Raw genomic sequence first — 17663 nt, forward strand, 5'->3', positions numbered from 1 at the left:
TGACTGTCTGAAGGGAGCATTACTGCTCTTTGGAACAAAGTCTTACATAATTATTTGTGAAATTGTTTTGCCTCTGATAATGCTTGTATTGTGGTCATTTTATAAAGCAGATTTATTTAATAGATTTTATATATGCAATTCTTTTTCCAAACAGATGATCTTATTTATAATCTTAGAACTACATTTTCATAATTTAAGAGGTTTGTATAGCCTGTGATCTACTCTCTACTAAGAGTATGAGTTGTGTTGCCATGAGGCTATTAATTCAGTTCTATTTAATACCTGAACTTCTATGTCCAGATTTTGTCCTTTGTCATCTTTCCTTAGGTTAATTATTCACTAAATTAATTAATTTAGGTGGTTGTTTTTTTTTTTTTTTTTTGTTTTTTGTTTTTTGAGTAACTGAACTGGAGGGATTTTGAGATACAAATCCTGGTAAGATAGAACTTGGGGCAGAATCATAACTGTTCAGGTTTTTGAGCTTCTGCTGTATTGACAGAGAATGAAAAAATATCTGAAAACAAAAAGCTTGTCCCTTCTAGCTCATTACTGAGAGTTGAATTGTTATTATTTGTGGAAGCACTTATTTTCAGTCTAAATGTTGGCACCACTTTTGCCTTGATGACCAATGTGCTGTTCTTTGCGTTCTTCCATCTGCCTGTCTTGGTTATCCAGTAAGAAACATGTCATAAAAGCTGACTGCTTCTGTTGTTCAGTCTAGATTGTAAGCTGCTTGGGACAGGCTCTGTATTTATTCTCTTTTCTTGCTCAGTAAGGTCCTGGCCCACTGAAGTTCTTTGCTGGCATGGCAAGACATGTAATAGGGAAGTGGTGATTGGAATAGCTCATTGAATCCTGGCTTTATTTCTCTTTTGGGTAGGATTAGATTGCCTTGATCATGTTTCCAAATCTGTGACTGGTTCTCTGTGACTCCATGCGAGAGGCTTTTCCTGGTGCTTTGTAACTCTTCTCTGTGACTTCAGGAGATATTTCAAGCTTTATAACTTTTTTTCTAAATTATTTGGTGCCCTCTGGATGAAGGGTGGAACACTGGGAAGAATTGTTTTTATTGTTCTATCTGAACCAATTCATAAGGTATTTTCCCCAAATTAAGGGTACGTGTTTCCTGACCTCTTTCCTTGCAGCTTCTTTAATTTTGAAACTGTTCATGAAAGGCAAAATACAGTTTTCTGCTTCATTTTTCCTTGGTCTGTTTTTGTTTCTTCACTAAGGTCCAGACGTTTGGAGAAAGGATTGTCCTCTTTGTTCTAAACTGCATTATTTTTGGAATGCCGGAAGGGAATTCAGCTAATGATGCATTCTTTCTACCTCACTCTGCCACTGAGTGTGCCAAAATACTCTGGAGAAATGGTGAAGCAGTTGCCTTTTACTCAGTGAAGATGAAAGGTAAGGTCATGGTAGAGGCATGTTCCCATTAGCTTCTGACAGCTAGAAATGTAATACTTTTGTTTATCTTTCAGTATAAATAATCCTGGCTCCCATTTACATTTTTATATCGAATCTCTCTCAGAGTGAATTTGGGGAACAGGCCTTCCCAGAATTTGGAAGCCATCCATATTACTTTCATTTTAACATGATGGTTCCAAACTCTATTCTCAGTTACAGTGAGTGATCTAAGGTACTGGTGTATTCAAATGAAATATGCTTTAATACAGACAACAGGAAGGTTGCATATGTACGAACAAAGAATGCAAGGCTTGCTCACAGAATGGGGAACTGCATCTCAGAAACTGCGATATCTGAAAGAAAGGAGTAAAGTTTGTTGAGGGAAGGCAGTGTACCAGGCAAGAAGTGGTCGCATCCCTGGATATGGAAGGAGCAGTGGCTAGGTTCTGTAGAGGAACATGTATACACCAGATCAGTCCTGGCATGGTTTATCCAGTTGTGGTGCTCCGGGTTTAAAGGATGATGATTAATGGATGTTGTCATTAATTGATTAACTTGCACAGAAAAACATGAGGTCATATTTGATTCTTTATGCATTCCTACACCACTATAAGTTTGAGGGAAGGGCTTTTATTAAAATGAGTGTATATTAATGCGGGTGTATTGCTATCTAGTGTGGAAAAGGCTTCATTAGAGTAACTGCAGGTATGCAGCTGGGTAATATGTACTCTCCTTCAAAAGCTGATTACCTGTCTGTGTTTATCTTGTCCTCTTGACACTATCAGCTTAAATGTAGAGAAGTTGGTATCTGTGGAGGTAGATGTGTTGTGGAAGTCAGCCATCAGTAGCTATCTATCAAAAAGGGGAGAATAAGAAACAGGTTGAGAGCTGTGCAGATGTCATCTGCTGTAGCCTCTGGAGGACAAGTCTGAAGGCACCTTCTCTGATAGACTCAAAAGGCAGCAGCAGTAAGAGCTGTTCTGCTCTTCAGCTGCCTGGGATGTGTAAAATCCTTATTCATACAGAGATACAGCTTGCACATCAACCGTTATGATACACTGCTACTGACTATCAATGAAAAACCATTTTGCACCCTGTGATTAAGGAATCTTGTGTACATATCTGTGAATATGCTGATGAGCTTCTTCATAACTGGCAAATGCTTCAATGACCGCAGTGAATTTTCCTTTAAGTCCATATTTCTGAGCAAAGCCTTTGGAAGGAAACGCTTGTATGTTTCTTTTCTGTAATGATTAATGCATCAGTAAAATAAATTTGCACAGTAGTCTTTTATGAGTGAAGTATTAGCCAAGTTGAAAATGTTTCCAAGTAAATTAAGAGTTTTAAACCACGTCCACATAAAATACAAGCCCTTTGAGTCCAGCTTTGTCAGCGTCTGTCTTTTGTTGCCAGTGCTTTTTTTCTCTGGGCAGCTATGTTTGTAAGTTTTTGGCCTGTGTCACAAAATACTGCAGTGTTTTGCCAAAGCCTTTTTGGGAAGCTTGAAACTGATTGTTTTTGCTATTTTCTGTGCATATTTGGAGAATATTTCTGTTTTCTGAAGTTCTATGATTTCAGTTTCACATCTGCCATGCTCTGGCTGATCCTATTCTTTCTGCTTTATGGAAGAGCCATGATTTATTATTCTGGAAACAAGCTAAGTAAAGTGTCTTCTCTTAGAAATCATATATCACAATGTTGTTCTAGATTTTTTTAGGAACTTTTTGTTTTGTTCTCCTCTTACTATTTTGCTTTGAACATTTAGCAGGAGCAGCTTTATGGACTAGACATTACATTGTGCTGAACCTCCATTACAACTTCTGGTCCTAGAAAGAAATGACCTTCTTCAGAATCACTAAATGACTCTGATTGCCTTTATTCCTGTGCTGTGCAGTTTCCTGGCCATTCTCTATGGTTTTATTTTCTCCAGTAGGTAATTGAGAGTCTGATGCTGATGTTGTGTTCGACTGTATTTTTCACCTGTGGATTTTCCAATATCCAAAGTATGACAAAAAACATGCTTCAGTGGAGACAAATAAGCCAGAACAAATCTGTGGGGCACAGCTATCTCAACCATGGATTTTCTATGTGAATCATAGAAGTGGTGACCAAGGAGGAAAGAGTCTCTTCTATCTTTACTACAGATCTAGTGTGCCATTATGCAAGCTAAATTTTCAATGGACATCATTGATTCCGGTTAACCAGCTTGACAATATTGTACAAAGAGAACTTTGTGATTTCGGCTCTGTTCAATGTATCCATCCATCTTTTGAACATCTTTAACTGGATCTCTTTTGGTAGTGCAGCTAAAAATGGATGGATGGTTCTGAGCACTCACGTTGCTCAGAGACACAGTGACTTTAAGTCAGTGTCTTGAGACAGTTTGGCAACTGCTGACACTGGTTGTCCTGCACCTGTTGTGTAGATAAACAGAAGACTCATTCTTCAAGGCTATCAGTTTTCGTGAGCATTAGACACCTTTATTAAAACAAAATTTATTCATGACTGCACAGATCATCACCCTAACCTCTCCGGTATGTGCCTATTCCTATCCAGTGACAGGCATGCAGCATTTACCACTGGGTGCACTAAAGATTGATGAGACGTACTAAGCCACTAATGAGGCTGATAAGACACTTTGTCACGTGCCAAGATAAATGTCTTCAATTTTATCTATGTCAGCGGCTTCCATATTAGACAGCTGACGAGTTAGACCTCACTGAATGTAGCTACTTAAAGGTACAACAGGAAATTAGTTTCCTGTCCTTGTACCTTACTTTGCAAATGGTGGCCTGCAACACTTGAAATATTTTGCAGAAAATTCTCATATAGATACCTCAGTTTTTAGATTGTTTTGTATTTCTTTCAGGTGTTCCTTTCAGATTTTTTTCTGGGCATCCTCTAAATCTGTGTGAAAACCTCTAAAATAATGTGTTTTGGTTTTGTTTTTTTTTTTTGTAGTGGTGTAGGATTAGTGAATGTGGTTATTGATACTACTTTTTGTGCAAAGTGACTATGTAATTCCCTGAAAACCTGTTATTTTTCTGTACAGAAGGTTATCAATTACTGAAAATGGATTTTTACCACCTTCACATTAGTCTGCAACAGTCAGGAGAATATAGAAAACTGTGCAAATCAATCAGTGAGGAAGTCTGAGGGTGCTCTGAGCCAGCCAGGAGTGTCTTAGTCCGTTTAAAAATGGAGAGTAACAAAACCCTTTGTTGGTATCGAGGCAGCTGCATTGGAAAATGGCCGTGTGCGAGTAGGTGCTGCGTGGTGTGAAGTCATTCACTGCCCATTCCACTTCCCATCCCTCCATCCCCTTTCCATGAGAGCCTAAACTTTGCAATGTCTTCGGTTTACTTGTAGTTTATAATTTTCTGTGGGCAGGAACACAAACACAGCCTTGTCCCCTGTGAGAAGCCTTGAGCCAGGTCTTACATTGGGATGAAGGGGCAGATTCTATTTTTGACTTATTTTTCAGTTAGCGAAGCACAGTGCCATGAAACCTGTGGGCTGTTTGTAGAAAAGTGGTATCAAACACTTACCAGGGAACACCAGAATGCTTCAAAATGATGATAAATTCTCTAGCAGATTGTTTTTGAAATGGCTGCATGAGCTAAAATCTCAAAACTGGTGATCTCTAGAAATTAAAAAAAAATAATTTTTCACAAGTTGCACACATTTCTTGTAGGAAAAGAAGTTATCAGAATTGAAGCTAACCTGACAGACTGTTAGTTGGGATCTTGTTGGACAGTTGTTTTTCCTCTCCCTGTGTTTTCTAGCAATAATGTTTTTAATGTGCATTTTTGAAGTAGATTGAAGGTTCTGGCTGTAATAAAAATTGAATGACTACATACCAGTCAAGACATGAACTCATTCAATTTTATTGGAGGCACATACAAATTCACACAACAGATTGACCCTTGGGTTCTGTTCAGCAGAAACCCTCCCCACCCTTTGTGTAGCCACTCAGGCTGCAGAGGGCCTGTCCAAACACGTGTGAGCCAAGTGGACTTATTCAGCAGGGAAACAGTCAGTGTGCACAACGTTGGTGTTTTGTTTTGTTTTGTTTTCTGGTTTGTGGCTCTTTGGGAATGCTAATGGCTGTCTGCTTTCCTGCCCTTATAATATCTGTTTATGATTTTGCTGTCTCATAAGTTGGTCATTTGGCATTTGTGACCCAACCAGGCAGATCAAAGGTTTTCAAAGGGCAGACTGCATGAATGCTTTCATCCCCATTGCCAGTGCCCATATTTTCCCTGTCTCTTCCCTCACCTCAGGACTTAGTGTGTGTGTTTCAGCAATGAAACAAACCTTTAAACAAAATGCGTCAGACCCCAGTGATCTCTTTTGGGCCACCTTTAGCTTATGATAACCTCTTCGTTACTGGATTGGAACTAGAATTAATATGGCCTTCATTCCAAAGGTTTTTGTTTATTTTATTTCAAATGTCTGTAGGCTATAACTCTTCTGTTTTCCAGGGAGAAGGTGAAGAATGCTTTCGTGGTTTCTTTATTTACAGTGCCTTTAGACATTGCAAGTTTTTGTCGTCTTCTCAACAAAATTAGGAGCATAGCCATAAATCACTCAACCCTTGGATTTGCTACCACAGCAGTCTCATAAGGATTTATAGGAGACAGACTATAGGTGTTAATAATAAGCTTATAAAGTCACTTGCCACATGCAGGAATTCTTAAAGCTACTGACTTCATAAGAAGTTTGTCCTGTTTTTACACTGTATGATGCAATACTGCTGAAATACAACATCTCTGTTGGGCTCTCAGCTAACAACGGGACTGGGGATATACTCAATTTCTTGGCTTATGAAAAAAGAGCAACTACCCATCATGTGTTACAAATATTGAAAGGTTATAAACACCACCACAAACCAACAATGTGCTTGAACATGTGTTTGAAGTTAAGCATGCACTTTGATTAAGCAGGGGTGGACCAGCCCTGAATGTGAATGGATTGGTAATGTAGTTCTTGCTGTATGGCTGAGAATATGTGTGACATGGGATATTGCTAGAGGGAAGAGCTACAACCTTGACAAATCAGAGTCTAGAATTAAATGTATTCATGTGTGCTTTGCTGAATTAGTATCCTGGAAAAAGAGTAATCAAAGTAACACTTCACAAATACCAGCAAAAGTTACTCAATGTGGCCCTAAGAAATGGAAGTTGACTTTAGTTTAATTTTGCTATGGGGTTGTGATAAAGAAAAAGTGGGTTGTATTAAAAGTCTTGTACTGGAACTTGGGAAAAGCCATTCTAATATTTCATCCTGTGCAATGGGTCTTAGTGAAGCGATGAAAGTTTTATGACTGGAAACACTTAAAATTTAGACTGGATGGTAGACTGGGAGGTGATAAGAAAGAAAACCAAGGAGGTCTTCATGCAATTTAGCAAAAAAACAGTCATATGTAATACTGAATGTCATATTATAAATGTCATATGTTGGTATAAAGGTGTGGATATCCATTTTTATTTAAGTTATCACATATCCAGATAGAAGCGTAAGATAGAATCCTTGTAAATATTTTTTTAAAATGAAGATATATCAGTGTAATCTTTCAATGCTAACCTTATCTGAAATGTACATGGATGGTAAATTGGTGCTAGTCAGTCATTTCAGGGCTGAGTCCTTGTGTTGTCAAATAGTTTTCTTGTCTTTATACATGGCTTGTATACATAGATGGTCTGATTATGAAGAGTCCAAGACTGGAAAACACTATGGTGACATGCATAGCAGGTACTCTCAGTTTAATGGCATACATCTTCCTCTTGGAAGGCATTTTACTTGTATTACTACCATCTGTCCAAATGCAGTTTGTCTGAGAGTAGCCTTGTAGCCTCGGTAGAGCTTTCAACGCAGTATTTGTGGTTAGAATCCCACTGCCGTTAGTTACTGCAGCAGTATCAATTTTGTTTTCAAGTTAATATATCTGTCTTTTTACCATCTTCTTTCAGGGAGTCTATGTGATGGTACTACCAGTCAGTGTTACTTGCTGCCAGTTTTGGATACTATATTTGTCCAGAGAAAGTACAGAAGAGGTGGCCTAGGGATGAAAATGCTGCGTGATTTCTGTCAGTCCTTCAAGACTGAGGATGCCTTGGGGATCAGCTGCCCTATTTCTGCTGCCATGTATCAAGGTAAATTGTTTGATGTGGAAGCATTAGGTAAGGGTGATGTATAATGTATAGATTTCAATATGGTCATGGTAGGATTTTCTTAGCTGTGTAAGTGTTCAGTGCGCTTGTCTGAACTGAACTGTTTTTATCATGGTTAGTTTTCTTGAGCTCTCTGGAACTTCCAGAGAAAGGAAAGGTAAGCCAATATTTATGTAAAACAATTAGAATGTTTACTGCCTCTTTGACATTTTGCATTCTTAACTTGCTGTCTGTGAGAAACATGACTATGTCAGTGCCCAGGACAGTGACTTATCAGCTCTGTTTATATGGCAGTGATGTTGTCAAGCCTACACTATGAATATAATGCTCTTGTAGATGCTGCATTTGTTAAAAAAAAAATAAAATAAAATTACATGCAACAAATTACACACCTGGGTTCTGCTCATGTATCCAGTCTTACTGGTACTTTTTCATTATTGGCGATCTTGAAACATTTGTTACTTTTACAAATTGATGAGTAGTTTTATTTCTTCTCCATGTTCAGGTTGGATTTCTGGTTTTACTAGTAAAATTTTCAGGAAATATCTCTGATAACATTATTGATAACACTTTCTTCTTTACAGGAGCATAAAGTGTCTATGTGGTGCAGAGTCTTTGCTGTCATTTTTAGAAGGGCTTTTCTATCGATTTATGACTTTGCATCCATTTCCTAATGTATGTCAATACAATTTTTACTGTGTCTATAGTCAGAATGTGTCCTCGAATGCATGGAAAATGTACACCAGGAGTTCCTAACACACTGATATTTCTAAATTCAGCAAAGAACAATATTTACAACATTCTTTCCCTTTGCCCAGTAAAATCAATTTTTCCTATGGCAGGCATCAGTGGTTCTAGTTGTTTTTTTTGGGGGGGAGGTCTTTGTAAAAATACTAGTAATGGAAGTTAAATGTTGCATATATATTACTTATATTGGAGTTGCCTTTTTTTTTCTTTCACTGGCATCACAATCTCTTACTTGAACTAAAGATCACAACCTTTTATTCTAAAATGCTGCTCTGAATGTTCACAGTTTTCACCAGCATGCTTTATACAATTGTATAATAAGATAAAGTATAATAGAATAATATTTTTAAAAAATGCTCTAGAGGCCTGAAAGGAAGTAAAAAGCCTTTTAGCAAGCATCTCTATTTTGGTATATATATTACTTTCAGTAGCTTTTATTGATATGATTAATTTAGCTTGGATATCCTTGGATAAAATTAGTGACAGTGTTCTGTTCATTACTGTATAAAGAATGTGGATGTACTAGTTTGGGTTTTGACATCCCATTATTAAAGTCAACTGAATGTTGAAGGTAAAAGATCCATTTAAATTCATGCTGCAGTGTGATGGAGTACAGTGGTCAGAGGAGAGCACAAAAATCATATTCCTGTTTGCAGATTGCTGTCTTAGTACAGATGGTATAATTTGATAGAGCGCTGGTTACAGAAAGTTTAAAAATACCCTTTAAGTTTGCTCAACTAATTCAGCTGTTTTCTCAACTATGTCCTGTAACATATTCTTCCTCTTAGATCTGCAGACTTGCAGACTTCTAAGGAAACTGCTATATAAGACTGATCTCAGTTTAGTAAGATAAGCATGGCTAAAATTGATTGTGTATCCAAATTACATTAATCTCTCAGTGTAGAGACAGTGGTAGGAATCCATGGAAATACAGTTTCTAAAGACAATCATACATCTGACACATGTAACTGTGTTATTCCTCTGTTAGTCTTCATATTTTCTGTTTTACCAGTCCAAAGAAATAAACCACAGCAGTGGAATGTTGTAGTAGAATGGAAGGTGGTATTGATACAGAAACAAACTGATACAAAATTTTTGTCTATAAATAGAAAACAAAGGAGCATTCATATCTGTTAAAGCTGGAAGATACTGAAGCACTCCTTCAGAGTACTGAGGGTAAAAAGACACTACTGTTAATTTAAAACCTGCTGTGTGTCTGGAGGTAGTTCTGTGATGCAGGTCCTGCAGGAGTCTTTGCAAAATTTCTGTGCTCATGAGGAAGTAATCTAAACTGAAGCAGATAGACAGGATTCAGCAGTTTTTGTCCTGGCTGTTCCACATTGCTTTTCTCTAAAAGCACCACCTGAAAGAAAAAGGAAGATGAGAAGAGAGAAGAAAAGGAACTAATGGAAGTAGGTCTCCGAGAATTTCCAGGATAGAATACACTCCCCCTTCCATTGTACTTTTCATTCATTCATGCTTTTTTACCTTTTGATTTTTCCTTTCAGTTTGCCTGAAATACTTGCAGACTTACCCTGAGGAACAGAAGCGACTCTGGGAGGTGGAAGCACCAGGAGATTGGAGCCAGCGAGTGAATATCTGGTTAAAAATTCAGATGGAGTCATCCCTTTCAGGAAGTAAGTTAAACAGTGTGAACATGGCCACATTAGCTGTATGAAGATATGAATTAAAATCAAAGGTTAGATAGTGATAAAAGGTATTGTCTGTGTAGTTTGCAAACAGAGAAACCACTGATTATGCGTTCCAGTTCACTGGTCTTATCCCAGTAAGCAGGATGTTTCTTAGAAAGTGTGAGGTAATGAAGATGAGCTACAGAGAATCTGAGAGGGATTGAACAAATCGGAGTCTTAGCATAAAATGTCTGTAACTCTCATTGCAGTGCATTTACAGCAGGTTAGAAGTTGGCCCAAAAAACTGTTGTTGCACAGCACAATGTCTGGGTTACGGAGAGGGGTTTGTATCTCTGAAATTATTACAGAGGATAAATTTATATGGCCAGTGGGCAGTGTTTAATTACCTTCAATTTGTTGCCAGTACCATTCTTGGATGGAAGCACAAACATGTTCATTATGGCTTTTGGAAGATTGAAAGTTCTCTCCTACAGGCTAAATCCCTCTTGCTGGGAGCATTTTCTGCCTACTTCATAAAAGACAGCAAAAGAGTAGAAACCCTTTTGACAGTTCATAAGGGGATCTTGTTGATGCAATCTGTTCAACTGGCCTGGGGATCCAGACAGGCCCCTCTGCTGCCTGCACACAAGCTGTGATCAGCATTAGATTCCAAAAGAAGGGCACATATTGTCTTTTTCTGAAAGTGCAGAGCAAGGAGTGCTGCAGAGCAAATTGCTCCCACCCCTTCACACATCTGTCCTTCTTTGTCTGGCTTGGGGACCTTTAGCTAAAACATTGTGTTTCATCTTGCCTGCAGAACCCCACAGGAGAATCAAGCCAGAATTTTGCCCTAGGCTGAGTTTCTCTGAAGCCATTGTATTTATGTTTCTCATGCTTTAAAACAACAGATCTGGTGTTCCTTTTTCCTTTAATCCATCTTGCTCAGTTCAGTTTATTAATGGCAATTGAAGAGAACTGTGATCAAATCATCAAAAAGAAAGCAGATGCTAGAGGAGAGCGTAATTTCTGTTTTCATTCTTCTTTTTGCCATCTTCAACAAAAATAAACAAAGAGAAACAACTTGAAACACAGGTAAATATAATTCCACCACAGTGGCTGTCATTTAGAAATACATGTGAGGCCTGGCATCTGACTTGGGGGATAGAAACTATGCTTTTCTGTCTACAAAAAGAAGGAAAAGGGAAACTATAAACCAGAAATGGCAGGATAGGGAGGTGGGGGCAGTAGGGAAGGGAGTGGGTCTATCTGACAAATAGACTGTGAAGTGTAGTGTGTTGTTCATAGAGAAAGAGAGCAGAAGCCACTGAACTTAGTACTTAAATACATAATAAAAATCTGCTTTTTAAATTGTGTTCTCCATTCTGGTGCACAGCTCACCAGGCAGCACTTTTCTTTACGTTGAATGTGCTGAACAGGCTTTACTTTATCAGTCTTCAGTGGAAAATCACCCCTCTATAAAAATAGTATTTTAAAACAGTTTATAATAGAGGTATTATTTCTGTTTACCTAGAGAATCTACTTGTGTATTTGTAATGTGCAAGTTGCTCACCCACGAGATTACCAATTGAGAGCACAGAATAGATAATACCCAATAAAATTTGGGGAGGATGTGCCTGGTTGTGCTTTGTCCTACAGGCAGTGTGAGGCCTACGTAGCTCTGGAAATCATGAGAATTTGCCAGGGCTTCGTGCTGTTTGATAGCAGATAGCAGAAAAGCAGAAACATTCTCTGAGCGCAGGAAACATGCTTTTTAGAAGGAGCTGTCATGCTGCTTGCCAGAAATGCAAGGAGAAAGCTTTATTTCTAGAGCTGTGGTATAGGGCCTAAAAAGAGAAGCGTGATGTAGCATAGTATGGAAACCGCTGGAGTTGTGCTCTTACCTGTTGTTGCACGTGGACACATTCAGTCGAATACATAATGACTTGGGAACGTGGTGCTTCATTCCTATTTGCTCTGTTGTGTAGAAAGAAAAACACAGTCTAAATCAACATTGTCAGATCCAATCGGGATCTGTGGCAACAGTCACAAAAATAGACCCATTTTATTCTGCTGTGATTTCTCAGATTCCTGTCAATGTTGGTGATGCTTTCTGATGTTTTGGAACAAAATTATGTAAAAAAAAGAAAAGAATCGTTTGCATTACGCTGTGTTTTCCAAGGCTTGGGAATGAACACTGTTAAAGCTGTTGTGAGAATTTTACAATTCTAGGTATTCCAAAACTGTTTCTGCAACCTTGAGGTTAGAGTTTTTAATTTTGCAAGGTTGTGTGGCTGCATCTAGTGGCAATACAGGTAAACTGCAGCACCATGATACTGCGCATAGATGCATAAAATGTTGATGTGTACATATATCTATAAAAATCAATCTCCTTAGCGTGTCATCACCCACAGCTGCAATCATTCATATTGACTTAATTTTAATTGTTTGAAAAATGGAGAGATTTACTTACAAAGCAAATACCCCCAGTAATAGGAACGTAGTGACATTTTTCTTCTGTGGCCGACTGGAGAAACAGAAATCATTTAACATGATTGTTTGAGTCCTAGTTACAGAATCTGCAAGATAGAGACTTCAGCTGTTCTAAAATAGTTTAAGAATACGCATAAAACTTGTAAGTGTGAAGCTAATGCCAAAAATGGACACTTGCAGCATTAATTTAACGTATTTCAGATGGTTGGTTATAATCTTTTCTCTGAGTTGTTCAGAGTACTTTCTGAAAAGGAAGAAGGTTATGGATTTTCTGGGCTTTAGAATGAATAGATTATTAATTCAGCAGAACTTTCAGGCTAAGAAAGACCCAGGGTCATTTGGTTTCTAGCACAGTTGTTCACCGTGAGGAGCTAAAAATAAGATTCTTAAGGTTTAAATGCTCCCTTCTAACAGAGCAGCTACATTCACCTGGTCTTGGTAGTAAACTTTCTACAGTTCAGTATTGTCTGGTCTTTCTCTTTTTCTCTTCAAGTAACAATCAAAATTAGATCTGCTTAGTGCCACTTGGCTGTTCTTTGCAAGTTTTGCCTCATCATTAATCACTAAGATTCTTCTGAAACATTGAAAAAATGGGCTTACAGACTCCCTTCAAATAGTTCAATGTGATATTTTAATCTGTGAGGATGATAGAAGCTACCAAAAGACATATATAGACAAAAACATATTTTGAACAACTTACCGACCTTAATCAGATATAAATTATTATGCAGAAACTGAAGAAGTATTCAGATAACATCTACAAAAGGTACCTCTGTGGTAGAGCTACATGATTGGCCTGGGAACTCTTTCAAGTGTGGAGCTTTAAATATTTAAGTGCTAGTCAGGAAGCTGTTAGAGAACAGATAGCTGTTTCTTGATCAAACAGATTAAATTGTCTTTTGAGGTACTGTCATCATCTGCCCTGGTTTGTTTAATTAACAAAAGCAAGGTAAGAGGGGTAGCATCCAAACAATTTTTTCTTATGCATTTTTGAAGTGAAAATTTGTGTGAATCTCTGCTGAGATTTTTTCACTTATAACTGTTTCTGGGGCAGAATTATTCTCATTTCTCCAGAGGGTAAACAGATCTCTAGTGTGAAGAATGCTCAAACTAATAAACCCAGACAATCAGATGCAAACCAGGTGAATAAAATGCAGTGATAAATTTGCCATTTTGAGTTGCTTTGTCATTGGTGGCCTTTTCCCTTTTTAGTGAATTAAGTATGAGAAATACCATCACTAATAGTAGTGGGTGTTGTTTTACTTCTGGCTCGTTGATTTATATAGCTAATCAGTGCAGTTTGTGATAATATAAATAATGAAGGCTATTTCTCATTACTGTTTTTGTTTTGATCCTTACTGAGGTAAACAAACTGTAACCAAGCTGGTATACAGCACATTCTAAGGTTTGCACCTGCAATGGCTTTCCAAACTCAACTCGTGTGTTTTCTTGCACCTGTACAGTGGCTTGAGTGTGACACCTTTAGAGTGAGGAGGCCAAGCTCCTTGCACTGTGAGGTGCTTTATGCCACTACTGAGCTGCACAACTGAGTGTTCTTAGATTTTTGCTGGATAAAAGCTCCAGGCAGGCCAACAGGTTTCAGTGGAGCTTCAGCCTAGTTACAGGAATATATATCTGACACAAAAATCACAGTGAGGCTTTTTCACTTAATAAAGAAAAAGGATTGAGGAATTGGAAGCAAAACAAAGAGCTGTAGGGATTGTTTCCGCAACATGTTTTGATTGCTGCACAAGAATTAAATCAGTTTGTTTTCTTCAGACATGAATCTCCTGGGGGAACCACAGCAGTGCTGACCCCTGTGGTGTACACTCTCACATTATGTGTTGTGGTCATGGCTCTAGAGCCCACCCAGTCAGATAAAGGCTTCATGAACTTCCAATTTTCTTAATGCTGACACTTCTGGAAATGTAGGCAGAGCAGCAGGAAAGGAGCTGTTCTTTGTAAACAATGCAGCAAAGTTTCTTGACCTAGCATGTTTACGGGGACCTTCAGTGACACAGGCAAGTCAATGCTTATGTTGTTTCTGTATAATCTGATGTTCTTGGTTCTGATTTCAGGGCATGGAATACATTCTTGATGTTGGAGAAAGAAGCAGGAGGTGCCACAGGAAAATAAATAAATAAACAAAGAAGATGACAGCAAGCAGTAAGGATTCTGAACTCACAGTCCTGAGCGGCAGGACATAGAACAAAGTGGAGGCAATAATCAGCAATGCAAAGGATCCAGAAGAGGAGCAGATCCTCGGGATGTTGTTGGAGACAAGGCCATCAAATGATTCAGGATTATACCATAACTGCACTCTAAAAATGCAGCAAAATCTCAGTCTAGCTTAAAAAAAAAAATGTAATCGAATGTGCATAATTTGTAACACCAGATAGATTTTTTCAGGTAAGATGTAATTTTTTTTTGCAAAGGAAATGTTCTCTGTCTTGTGTTTGGTTTTAATAAAGCTTTTCTTTAGTGATTGTCTTTTCGTTTTTTTTCTTACCAAGTGATTGAGCTCAGTTATTTCCCTGCTCAGGAAAGACTTTAATGGATTGAGATGACCAAAAGGGAATAATTGGAGGGCTCGCAGATACTGATGTAGGAAGATATTTCTATGGAAACCACATCCTGCATTATGGAAGAGAGATACCGCAACACACATTGCTATCAGAATGACAGCTGTAACCTTCCTATCAAAGTGAACAATTGATGTTTCAATTGCTTTCATTTGAGCTTTTCCAGCAGAAAAATCTGCCTTAAACCCTGTGGTGGACAGGAGGTTATGCAAACTCCATTAATGCAGGAAAAGTTCAGTACACAGAAGAAGGTGAGCTATAGGCCTTAAGTTGCCTTTGTGTAGATTATATACTGCATGTTTTATTTCAGGTAGGATCTTTTTTTTTTTTTTTTTTTATTAATTTAATTAACATAGAAGTGTAACATATTTCACCAGATTACTTGGGTCATGGCTCAATGAAGAAATCTTGTTTGCTGAGAACTGATTCTGTATTAAATTCTTTTTAGTGAAAAATTTCTGATGCTTGAATATGGTATTAACAATTGAAAGTGAATTCTTAAGAATCAGGTCTTTAGTCTTGTGAGGAATTCTCTGCAAAGAGATGAGCCCAGTGGAGAGCAGCACTAGTGTCTTGAGGAACCTGAACAGATTTAGCAGCCTGAATTCTTAAATGGATGTCTTGGAAGAAGAAGAGGTAGCTATTTCTTTCCAGAAACAAATCCAGTATTGTCAGGGAGGCTCTTTTCCTATGGCTCTTCTGTCTCAAAGAGAATAAAAGAATACAGTTAGGACTAACTTCATCTTCAGATTGATGGTCTACAGGCTGGAGGAGAGTACAGGCTTGCTCTTCATTCTTTCAGAAATGTGAGCTTATGGAACAATTAGTCTGAATGTTTATTTGTTTATCAACTTTTGTTGATATTTGTGCTTTAATGTATCTGATTCATTTAGAAGCTTGGATCTTGACAGTCCGAAGACCTAAGAGGATCTGAAGCAAAAACAGATGTAATATCTTCACTATCTTAAGAGAATGTAATACAGAAAGCACAAGTATCTTTTTCTCCCAGTGAAAATTCTTTTATCGAAAATAAATCTGTTTATTCAAGGGTAGAATGATTTCAAAGTACTGTGAAAGTTGACAGAGTTTTGAATGAGTATTTCAATTATTACACTTAGATTTTCAAAATATTATATTTCAATTATTATTTTATTATACTATTTAATTTTTTTCTGAATGTACACTCTCATAATTGTGTCTTGACACGATGGCATTTTTGCTTAGGAGACAAGAAGGTAAATGTGTGTGTATGAGAGGGATGGCAGCACCTGTTGTTCTTATGGACATAAATGTGTCTGGCCTAAAAGTGAGATGTTAAACATGAGTATTAGTGTTAGCAGTGATCTGGGTGAGTGAGTGCCAAGTAAGTCAAGATATGAATATCTCTCAAAAAAACAAAAACAAAAAAACAAAAATCAACCAACCAAATAAAAAAACCAAAACAACCCCAAATCCAAAGGCTGCATGGATTTTAAGGCTAGAAATTTCATTATGTTCATCAATCTTGATGTTTTACATATTGTAAGCCAGACAGTTTCATGCATGGTTGCTGTACCAAAAATGATTGTTTTGGTTGAAACATAGCCCATTTTATAGAAAGATGATTTTGATTTGACTGTTTTGTTTCTCAGCTGTTGGGAAATAGGAAATCCGCCATGTTCCTCATTGAGTTTTTCTCAAGTTTGATTTTGTTTACATGTGCACTCGATGGTCCAGTCTGAATTCATTTGGTTTAGGTCACCCATGGTGGATTTTTCTCTTCTGTTTAATGCTGAGCTATGGCTCTGTTACTATCAGGACTCCTTCCATGAGGGGATGATAGATTCTTTATGATCTAGACATGACATCAGCAATCAGCCCTGAGATGTTTGAATCTGTTTCTGTGAGGCAGATTTTCCAGACCTTGAATCATTCTTATCCTTTCAGAGAGATTTTTTTTTTTCTTTAAAATTCCTTTTAGAAGCTTTAACATCATCAGAGACCCATTTCCAGTTACACTCACTCTGACTGTTACAGGCTAGCATTTCCCGACTGCTGAGACGTGGCTGTAGGTCATTATGGCATTCCGAATGGTGAACACTGTAAAACTTACATGATGCAGTGAAATGAAGAGGTATTTGTTTCAGTTTTTTGTCTTTAATGGGCACAATGGCTGCACCTAGTACTGGAATGAGTTGGTCTAGCATCATCTTAATGTTGCCACGAGATGGCACTGTTAGATAGCTTAACATTGTTGTGCCTTAGGTGTTTGAGACAGTGCCCAAGATTTGAACACATCGCTGGTTGGCTGGACTTCTCCAGAGAAAGATTACTTGCTAAGAGAAAGGAAGATTACAGTGCGGTAAAGCTCGTTTTGTGTTTGCCACTCAATCTCATTGTATCAATGGAGATTATCCAGAATAGGCCCAGAGGTAATGGTTTTCAAATAGCTGTGATGCCAAAATGAAGTCACAGAGAAGCACCAAATGCAAGTTGCACCCAGCTTGTGTCCATTCATGGTCATGTCTCATCAGGAAGCTTGGATAGGACTGTGCCATGTTATTGCTTCAGTGATCAGCACTGGATAATTCTGTTTCTGTTGTTTCATAGATAATTTAGGCATCTCATTTTCTGTTTTTGACCCTTCTATTTCT

General features: G+C 37.9%; 1 protein-coding gene across 1 annotated transcript in view; it reads left to right on the forward strand.

Annotated features, from left to right (window-relative positions):
• Positions 1 to 14938, forward strand: part of LOC128075331 (protein FAM169B-like) — a 34789-nt gene extending 19851 nt beyond the window's left edge. The window contains exons 5-8 of the mRNA XM_052671971.1: positions 1233 to 1407; positions 7380 to 7562; positions 9836 to 9964; positions 14527 to 14938. Coding sequence (XP_052527931.1) covers positions 1233 to 1407; positions 7380 to 7562; positions 9836 to 9964; positions 14527 to 14546 — 507 coding nt within the window. The 3' untranslated portion in view covers positions 14547 to 14938. The remainder of the gene's footprint in view (positions 1 to 1232; positions 1408 to 7379; positions 7563 to 9835; positions 9965 to 14526) is intronic.
• Positions 14939 to 17663: the final 2725 nt, after the last annotated feature.

The sequence above is a fragment of the Tympanuchus pallidicinctus genome, unplaced genomic scaffold, assembly GCF_026119805.1.
Source record: "Tympanuchus pallidicinctus isolate F22 unplaced genomic scaffold, pur_lepc_1.0 scaffold12, whole genome shotgun sequence".
Lineage (NCBI taxonomy): Eukaryota > Metazoa > Chordata > Aves > Galliformes > Phasianidae > Tympanuchus > Tympanuchus pallidicinctus.